The sequence below is a fragment of the Sceloporus occidentalis genome, unplaced genomic scaffold (assembly GCF_023333645.1).
Source record: "Sceloporus occidentalis isolate IW3139 unplaced genomic scaffold, rSceOcc1.0.p SCAF_1, whole genome shotgun sequence".
Classification (NCBI taxonomy): Eukaryota; Metazoa; Chordata; class Lepidosauria; order Squamata; family Phrynosomatidae; genus Sceloporus; species Sceloporus occidentalis.
Window position 1 is genome coordinate 237,564,445 of NW_028316981.1, and position 10,523 is coordinate 237,574,967.

The 10,523-nt window shown below is 40.8% G+C and overlaps 1 protein-coding gene across 1 annotated transcript in view; it reads left to right on the forward strand.

Annotated features, from left to right (window-relative positions):
• LOC149323651 (uncharacterized protein C9orf85 homolog) overlaps positions 1-10,270 on the forward strand; it is a 30,051-nt gene extending 19,781 nt beyond the window's left edge. The window contains exons 2-4 of the mRNA XM_089490619.1: positions 420-526; positions 8,693-8,806; positions 9,867-10,270. Of these exons, the coding sequence (XP_089346745.1) occupies positions 420-526; positions 8,693-8,806; positions 9,867-10,053 (408 nt within the window). The 3' untranslated portion in view covers positions 10,054-10,270. The remainder of the gene's footprint in view (positions 1-419; positions 527-8,692; positions 8,807-9,866) is intronic.
• Positions 10,271-10,523: the final 253 nt, after the last annotated feature.

Consider the following 10,523-nt stretch of genomic DNA (forward strand, 5'->3'; position numbering starts at 1 on the left):
GATTGATACAATGGGTCTGTCATAAGAACTATAAAGACAACATGTAAATTGATTATTTCTGTAAAAATCTTAGAATACATCTTTCCTCAAAAACAATCAGGAAAAAAGTCATGCTATATATCTATATGATTTATTTTGTTCCTTATTTTGTTAGTCCATTCTCTACCCCACCACAATTGTATTGCAAAACACTTGTAGAAGTCAGAGAATCCATATTTCATTATGTGTTTTTAAAGCAGGTTGTATTGATGGGCATACAGAAAGCATTGAGGCAGACTAGAATGAACTTTTATCTCTGTGACTGTATTGATAGAGAACCATAATTAAAACTTCTTCCAAAAATAGTTCCTTAAAGCAAAGTCATATTGGATTTGTGAGATTTGTCTATCAACGTGGTAAAACCAAACTCTTTCTTTTAGAAAATAAATGCAAAGGTCCATGAAGGTCTATGCCAACGTTGTAAGGAGGTGCTGGAATGGCGTGTGAAATTCAACAAGTACAAACCACTAACACAGCCTAAAAAATGGTGAGTGAATTGTTCCATAGCTTACTCTCAAAGTTCCATCTGCTCAGCCTACTCCAGCAAATTAATTCTGTGAGTTGGCCAGGGAGAAGATTGATCAAGCTATGTGGAAGCTTAATTGGTTTACAAACGATCACAATGCTAAAGAGACTCATCATCTTGTGATCTGGATATTAATTTGTAAATAATGAACTATGCTAAACACTTGCAAAGTAAAGACTGTCATTAAATCAGAGCCACAAAACACTTCCTTAATGTTACCTTAGGTAAATAGGCTGTGAAGTGCACTTTAAACTGTCTAAATCCGGCTTTGGTTGAATAAATATTGGCTGTTCTTCCATCCACTCAGGGACAAATAGTAAGTTTGATGCAAATACATGTAACAAAGTTCTAGTATGTTGTCTTTTGAATGAGAAAGCCCCTTAGGAGGTGGCAGTCTTGACCAGTGGGGGGGGGGGGGGGACACAGACTCCTTTCCCAGCACAGGGAGGAACCACCTTGGAGGAGAACAAAGTTAGGGCTGCTTTACATGCATTTGTGTGTAAATGTGTAGTCTGATTCTCAGAAGGGATTATATACTTTGACTGCGTCACTAGGTGATTCATACAGAGGAACACCTTGCACTTATCTTGTAAACAACCTTTGGGTTTAACTGTGTTTAAAAAATGATTTATCAGTGTTACTCAAAGTCTCCATTGCAAGGGGAAAGGGTGTGTTTGAAACTAGCTCTGAGACAAAAGCAGCAATCCTTAGTCCCTGAGTTTAGGAAAGCACCTGAACCCAGAAAGGCAGTTTTCTTTAATGTGCAGTTGCACCTGTTTATTATGTGTACAGTAAAAATTATTTGGATTTCTAGTAATGGTCTCTTCATGACTAAACAAAAACTGGAATTAATGTCTTCCTGTGAATGTCAGATGCCTCTTTCTGACTTTGGGTTATCCTCACTTCTCCCTCAACCTCTAACATCACAACCCACCCCTGTGGTCCCCTGACACTCAGTAAAAGTTCTCAGAGGGACTGTCAAGGTGAAAACGTTATAGGAGAGTCACCTTACATCAGTACATCTCTCACTCCACACATCCATGATGTCCTTCTAGTATCAGGTGAAGACTTTTTTCTTTCAGCGGGCCTTTGGGAATTCACAGTATATAAGAAACGGCCATTTAATTGTGTGCTATGGTGTTTGCATTTGTGACTTTTAGTAAATATGTTTTTAGATTGATTTTAATTTGATTCATTATATTTTCACTTTTGTTTATTTGAGTGATGTGTGCTTTTATCTGCTGTCTGTTTTATTTTTGTAAGATGCCTCAAGTCCCATGTTCTGCAGGTAACAAGATATGTAAATAAATGAATGATGGTAATAATCATAATAGTGAACCTTCTCATTTCAGGAACATAGAATATAAACATAGGAGGAGCCATGAAATACTGCCTTTTCTGTGTTATAAAAGGGTTATAAAAGGCTGGTTTTTGTTACTGGATTGGGGATTTGGCATTAGAAAAAAGGCTCCCTCCTTCCCCTGGTGCCTTGTTTCCAACCCACTCACTCCCCATCAAAACTAGAAACAGACATAGCCACCATACATGGAATAACGTACCTTTGCTTTTCTCATATTTCCAAAAAATGTCCTTTGTGTTTTTAGATATTTTAGCGATTTAGTTGGTACATTTTATGTACTTACTCTTCTTCGTGGTCACTGTGACTCACACAAATGGGTTGCCTGCACTGCACAGTACATCATTTAGCATTTTCTATCTTTTGGGTGGTAACCCTGCCCACTCTCACACACCTTATAGCACCTTTCCTGCCAAAACATACTTCCTTTTCGCTCACTCCAGCAGCAGCATTGATAGAAACATGGCTAGAGCTTATCCTTTCTACTTAGATTCACTTTCAGAATCCTTTTGGCTAACAGATTTTTGATTTGATTAAAGTTTTGTCAGTTTGACATGGATTTCGACTTTGTTGCTTTTTGTCACTCCTGATTTGGCTGCGGTAAATGAAGTGGCCTAAGCCACACTCACCTTTGGGGTTGCTAGTGCCGCTGGTGTTGTTCAAAATGTCCACCTCCTGTAGCATTAAAATCCCAGAAAAGGACAGGAACTCTAAGTGTCTCTTGCACCTTGGGGAACTACACTTCATGAATGTTTGTGCTTGTTGTAGGGCTTTTATGCCACAAGCTCACAAAAATAGATCTTTAAGACTTAAGGCCATTATCTACAAGCATATTCTAAAGCCTGCTCCGTAGTCTTCTTCCTCTACCTCACATACTGAGCACTAGACTGTAATGGGCACTAGGCTTCAATCTCTTTGATACTGTTGTCAGATTCATCTGTTCATTTGGCCATTAAACAGTTCCTGAAGGGGAGAATGAAGGGCATATGCCTAAATGTAAGAAGGCAGCTCCTGAATGTAAGACTGAAAATCTACAATTGAGTTCCAATTTTTCCCCTTCATGTTTTAGACTCCTTGTCAACATGAGTCTGCTGTCCCAATAGATGCCCAAACAGAAGCCTCTACCACCTATCCCATTACCAGTAGAGAAATCTCCACATCCACAACATCAGCACTCATGGTCAGTATCATCCTCCTCTGATTTGTCATCCTGCTCTCCATGCCAATCTCAAAGGTCTTGTGAGTCTGGGGATTAATGTTGGTACCGTCAGATTTGTGATGGGCACAAAGAAGATCATCATTGATACTGACACTCTTAGTTGAGATATGATGACTGTCTCATCAACGCAGGTGTTTGTTTGCTTTCTTTGGGCTACAGGGATTATTAATATGCTCGTTTATAGGTTCTGGAAGAGAAACTGTGCTGACATCAGTTTTGTGACCTAAAATACGCTCCACATAGGCTACCTGACCATCGATTTCCCAGTACAGTCCCCCAGTACAGATAGTTCCATTGGTGCAGGTCATTACCCAAGAGCATGACGTACCTGAATTCAACGACTTACCTGATAAATCCCATCAATCTCATAGTATTCCAGTCCTGTCATACATTCAGTTGGCTTTTCCAACTTTGCCTGTACCTCAAGCATCTTCTCATCTTGACCTCACCAACTCCTTTCATCTTCCAGTTCATTTGTCATCTGCTTCTGAATCAGACTCAAAATCCAGGTTCTTGATTATACCAGTTTGCCAGTCTCCACCATCTGTACTCATTGAAGGTGTTCCCACTTCTCCTACCCACAACTTACACTCTTTTGTTGACCAGACTATCAGGATGGCTAAGTCGCTGGACCTACAGGTTGAGCAACCACAGACCAAGATTGAAGATCTGATTTTGCATAGGGTCATGATGTAGGCTCCTGTTCCAGCCTCTTCTTCCTATGTTTCCTTATTTAACGTTACTGAAACATCTTGATCTATATCCTCCACCTCAAAAAAGATTGAATTTTTAAACAGGGTAGTTGAATTGGTTTGCTAAACTGGATGTGAAAGATGCATATTTCTACATTACTATACCTCACTTTCACACACTTTACTTCTGCTTCATGACGAGGAAACATGCAAACCGTTTTTGAGTTCTGCCCTTTGATCTGCACACTTTAGTCTGTCTTCAATTACATGCCAAGTTGAGGATGAGGCCATTGCAAATGTGGTTTCTGTTATGCTTCAGTCCCTTCATGGACTCTCCCAGTCTGTGTGGCTCACGGTTCTGTGCTCCCTGAAATGGTGGATGAAACCACATGTACAGAGTGGAATGCTCTCACTTCTTCCACAGCTACAAAAAAATGGTCACCATGGACACCTCCATGGAAGGGTTGGGAGCTCACTTGATGGTATCTCAGGCGGGATACAAACCGCCATATAGTATGTATTCTATACGTACTAGGGTTAGGAAGGGGCGGTGCTTCCGCACCCCCCTAACCCTAGTACGTATAGAATACGTACAAGATGGCGGCGCCCCTTCCACATGGGGGCCGCCATGTTTACGTACTGGACGCATAGCGTCCAGACGTGTCGCGGCGCCTATGACGTCGCAAAGGCGCCAGCGGCACCTCGCGATGTCATAAAGGTGCCGCAAAAAGAAGCGCCGAAATGGAGCTTCTTTTTTGCTCTGCGCGGGAGCCGCGCGGTTTGGCTGCTGCAGCTCCCGCGCGGAGCAAATGGCGCCGGCGGGAGACCGTTGCAAAGCGGCGGTCTGTATCCCGCCTATGTCAGAGAAAGATGGACTCTCAAGGAGAAAACTCTCCACATCAGTACACTGGAAATGCTAGCAATGGAAAAGGCACGCCTTCGAGATTGTTCTTTGTGGACAAGTGCTACAGAGAGTGACAGATAACACTCCAGTCATGTATATTAAACAGGGCAGAACAAGATCCAATACCCTGTTTTGATGGTCTCTACGTCTCTGGGACTGCTGGTGCATTACCAAATGCAATCCATCTTCTGGGAGAGTAGAAAGTGCTGGCAGATATCTTGAGCAAAACATCGGAATCATGCCCCTAATGGAAGTTCCATCCAGCAGTACTGTGTGGAGTCTTCTATTAGAAGATGTGACACATTGGCCTTCCCAAAACTGGCCCCATAGTTCGTAGCTTTGGATGCCTGCTGTTCTCACTGTAGCCCAATATCACCCTTCAGAATCCCTCTTTGGATTTGGGATGACTGAGTCTCCAGGGGATGTCACTGTGTACTAATCTGTGTGTTAGTTTCGCATTCTTATGTTACATATGACCCACCCTTGATTTAGGGTCAAAGAAGACAGTCTGGGTCAGAGTTAACAAACCAACAAGAGAATTAATGTATTTATTATATCCTGGAGAAAAGTAAATACTTCAACAAGTTGTAGTCTTAGTTCCAAAACCTATAACAATATTCACCCTGTGTTATGTCAGACCTTTGCCCTGCAATCAGTTCAGACGACCAGTACACATTCACTCCCCACTGACTCTTCCAATTGACTTTTCAAACGGTCAGCTTTTAACCCCCTGGCTACTCTCAGCAAATCCCTCTTTCACTAACAGAAGCCTTATCCTCCCATCACAGACTTCTATGTGCTGGGATTGGCTGCCTTCTGCTCCAACTTCACAATAGGGTACTCCAGATGTTGATCTGTTTGCATCCCCAGAAAACTGCCAGTGCAAAACCTATTGTTTGATGACTTGGCTGGGGAAATTGTGAGGTGATGCCTTTCTATATTGGCGGGATGGTCCTGATGCCCACGCCTTTTCACCGTTTCCTCTCATCACCAGAGTCATAGGAATACTTCAGCGAGACAGGGCCAGTTGATTTCTAATAACTGCAGTGGCCCAAGCACCCCTAGTTTGCTCCACTCCTCCATTTGTCCTGATAGCTTCCTCAGGCTACATCAGGCTTCCATACCATCCAGATCTACTCACAATATGATGGTGAGGCACCCAGACTTGGAAACTTTCCACCTGATGGTATGAAGAATACACCATTAGCATTCCTCCTGGAAAAAGTCAGGCCAGTTATTAGATGGTCTACACAATGTTTCTATGAGTGCAAATGGAAAATTGACTTTTCTGGTGCCTCATGGACCTAGGCCCAAATTCATCACGTACTGAAGTTTCTTCTCTCTGTGTGAATGATTTCAGTCAACTTCCAGTTCATTCGCAGATCCTCCTGTTTCCAGGATCCATTGGTGAATAAGTTTCTAAGGAGCTACAAAAACCTTTACCACTACCATCATCCCTCAGTTTTGGGGCCAACTCTGTAGTGTCTCAGCTGTCCAGGAAATCCTTTGATCCCATGGCATTCTGTGATATTCAGTTGCACATATGGAACACAGCTTTCCTAGTGGCAATGACTTCAGCCAGGAGAGCAAATAAACTTTGTGCAGTCAAGCTAGACCGTATCAGGACAAAGTTGTTTTCAGTCGAGACATTATTTTTCTGCCTAAAGTTGTCACAGCTTTTCATATCAATCAGGACATTGTGTTGCATGCATTGATGCAGAGCCCTACTTTGGACTTTGAATGGAGACTACACTGTCTAGGTGTAAGAAGCCTTTTACGTTGATAGGACTGTAGGCTTCAGAACTTTGCAGAAACTCTGTTATTCTTCCAAGAAAAAAGGAATGCCTGTTTTTTTCTAGTAATTCTCTGAGTGGGTACAATGGCTTCGGAAATGGCTTAGAAAGCTCCTCCATCTTGAGTTCACCACATGGGGCTGTGGGTTCTTATTTAGTATTTCTAGAAAGAGGTCTTCTAGAGGACATATGCAGAATAACTACCCGGTCACAGCCTTTGATTTCATCACCTATTGCAGGATAGATGCAAGATCAAGGGCTGATACTGCTTTTTGTGACAGCCGTGTTGTACTCCTGTATTGTGTGATACCTCTCGGAAGGATGTGCTGAATTCTACAGGGCATGATACTCCCGCCCCCTGTGGTTGGTAGTTTGCTAGTCTACCATTTGTGTGAGTCACAGAGATCACAAAGAAGAAGAAGAAGAACAGGTTGCTTATTTGTAATTGTGGTTGTTTGAGTGGTCATCTGTGAAATTACACAGCCCCACCCATCCTCCCCTCTCTATATCCTGCCAATCCTTTGCTTTTTGGATTCTGTCTCCATAAAACTGAAGGCTTTGGTAGGACGGATGCTATATTCTGCCTGAAGGTGGGCAAGGATAGCATCAAAAAGCTTATGTAAGAGCTCTAGAAATGATCTGTCCAGGCACAGATAAGTCTTTTGCGTGAGTTCACAGATGGCCAGTTGAAGAACCATAGTTAAGAACCTCTTCTTTATTCAACATTTCCCCTCTAAACCAAGCTGGTTTCAAAATCTAGATGGTAAAATCTTCCTTGTTTACTACAGTGTTGATTATTTCTATTCACATTTTGCTTTTCCCCTTTCTCCCTACAAGTACATGTAGTGGTAGTAAAAAAAGATCCTATAAGAATAACCTGTATTTTGTACAAAACATTTTTGGCTTTCTTGACACTGAATTGCATTCAGTTCCTTGACCTGGAAAAGGTGTGCTTATATGCTGATTCTTGGAGTTCACTGCTAGCCTTCATCCCTTTCAGTGTGGCCCTGCATCTATTGCTTTGCATCATTCTGTTCCTCTGTGTTTGAAAAAAAAAATCTTGGGCTCTTGGATATGTTAGAATGACATTTGCGACAACACACATGTGTGGTGTACTGGTTACATCAGGATTTGTGAGGTCCAGGTTTAAGTCCCCACTTAGCCATGAAATTCACAGTATTACCTTGCTCTCTCTTGGCCTACCTCTTAAGGATGTTGATAAAATAAAGTAGGAAGGAAGCAGTCATGCATACTACCTTGAGCTCAGTGGAGGAAAGGTCGGCTATAAAGGTAATGAATAAATTTTCTTCAAATGTAAATGAGTGGCAAGAGCCAGGATGCAGTCAATGGCAACATGAGTTGACACTAACACTCCATTCATAACAAAGTACATCCTCAGGAACTACAGATGGGAAGGTTTTCTAAGGTTTAGACACAAAAGTTCATACCCTCCAAGATGAGGAAAGTATAGAGAGGCCCTCAAGAGAAAGAGAAAGCACATCTCAAGGTGCTGAAAAGATCTCTTAACTAAAAACAAAACAAAATTGCTGAAATGTCTGAATAAGGAACTCCATTTTGCCAGTAAATGGCTTTGGAGTTCCTGGCTCAGTAATTTGTACAGTTTTGCTTTTACGTAGCCCCCAGAAGAAGGCCTTACGATTATCCACAGGCTAAAATGCACCAGCTGGTAAAAGACTATTTTTTCAGCATCTAATAGAAGGCTATATTCGCAGCAAGTTGAAATATGTCTCTTTTTTCTTCAGTTTCACTGCAAGAACCCCATGTTCTTCTTCTTGTATGCAGAGGCCCTGCTAATACCTGTGCCTTGCAGTATTGTTGTCACTATTAAACTGGTTTTGTTCAAATGTCTGTTTCTAAATGCTTATTTCTTTTCTTTTTTTAATGGCCTGGGCCACTTTGAGGACATCTTGCTTTTTAGAGCAAAGACACTAATTTTGTCAATGCTTAGAAAGATTTTAGAACTTTTTCCATAATCTCTCCAAGTTCTAAATTTTGTGCAGCTCTATGTTTTGAATTTAGTTAAGCAATAGTCCTCTTTTTAAAGCCTCTGGTAATTGATGATACCTGGATGTGGGAGAAAATGTGCAAAGAGTCATGTTTACGATTTTAATTCATCCCCCCCCCTTTTTTTTTTTTAATAGTGTAAAATGTCTGCAGAAGACTGTAAAGGATTCTTACCACGTTATCTGCAAACCATGTGCTTGTGAACTTGATTTGTGTGCCAAGTGTGGAAAAAGAGAAGAAATTGTGATTCCGTAAGTATTCCAGTACTATTTTGGTATCATTTTATTCCTGCATTTCTTAAGGAATTAACAAACTTTCCCTGGGTTTGATGGCTAATTGTAAATGTATGGTTGTAACCCATATCCTCTGTAGAATCTTTTCTCATCTCTTCTTCTGTACCTCTGAAAAAAAATAACAGAAGGCACATCTGATGTTAAAACAGGTGGTTTTTAAAAATATTAAATAGTACAGAGGAGTTTAAAAGATGAACTAATTCTTCTGAAAACTTCCAAGAGAAACAAATCACTTTCTCTTTTTCACAGCAAAGGGTGGGCTGCGGGAGTCAGAGTTGGGGGTCATATCCTGGAAGCTGCCTGCAGCCCCAGTGCCACACTTATCCATGCCTATTTTAATTCCATCATTTTTGTTGTTGTTGTTGCCTTGTTCTTATGCTCTTTTAAAATTATACATTCTCCCTTCATTTTGACAGTGATTTTCTCTTTCCCCAGAACAAGTAAAACTAGAAAATATTGTTAATGGCATGGACTAACACAAAGTATAGTATGTCGTATGAAAATTAAAATAGCATTTTAAATTATGCTTGGGAAAGCATTAATTGCAACAGTACTTTTGCTGCTCTTAAGAAAAATAGTGTCTAGAACCACATTGTGTGGGTGGTTTTTATGTCAGTCAGCTGCTAGTGACCAAAAACTTTGACTGGCTTTGAGGTCTAAATATGGTTGGATAAATATGATTGTGGTAACTTGTGACTTGTCTTGGATTTATGGAGTGATAGTTCTTAGCTAATGCATTCAGCAGAAGAGATAACTTGGGTTGCTATTGAGAATAATTGTTCTTATTCCTTGTGTACCAGCAGTTTTTCCTTGGTCAGCATCAGGCATAAATCAGCTGTTTCTGAGCCAACCACATTCTGACTGGTTGGCACTGTTCTCCTGAGGTTTCATTTTTGTCATTGTGGTGCTAAATCTGTGCCAAATGGGGAGCATACCTGTATAATATGTTTTTTCTCCTCATGCAGCACAACCCAATTTGAACTTTCAGGGAAAATATTCTGTGTATGTTTTGTCTTAGGATTCAAACCGAGAATGAGCCTTCCAGACTGAGCCTGAGGACTGAGAATCACCCTTCCAAAAGTGATCTAAGGAGAAATAACAGAAGGGGAGAATTGGAGGGAGGCTGTGAAATAAACCTAAGTGACACAGAGGATGAAGATGAAGATCTAGATTTACTGGTGAAACAGATTAAAAATCTAAACTGAAAAGAAGAGAGCCAATGCTCTCCATAAAGAGAAGACTGTGCTTATTACTCTGCTGCTGATCAGAAGACTTTATACACATAATGAAAGGCTCACTGCTTTTCATCAGGCACACTGGTAGTGCAAGGTTCAAGGCATTTAGAAGAATCTGCCATCTATGTGACTGTGTTTTCTTACATTTCTGAGAAGATCCTGTAATTTAATAAATATTTTAATTACATATTCTATTTTGCCTTTATATATGTCATTCTGCCCCTACCATCTTTTTTCTAACACTAGCAACCCTTTCTTGGTCTGATACCTGCTTCATGTTTGAAAACAAAACCCTGCCACCTTTTTTCTGATACTAGCAACCTTTTCTTGGTCTAATATCTCTTCCATGTTAAAAAAAAAAAAGTAGTTCAAAACTATCATAAGAATATGGCAAGATTCCTGCTGAACTGGCCCAAATGTTCAACTAGCACAGGAAAAGG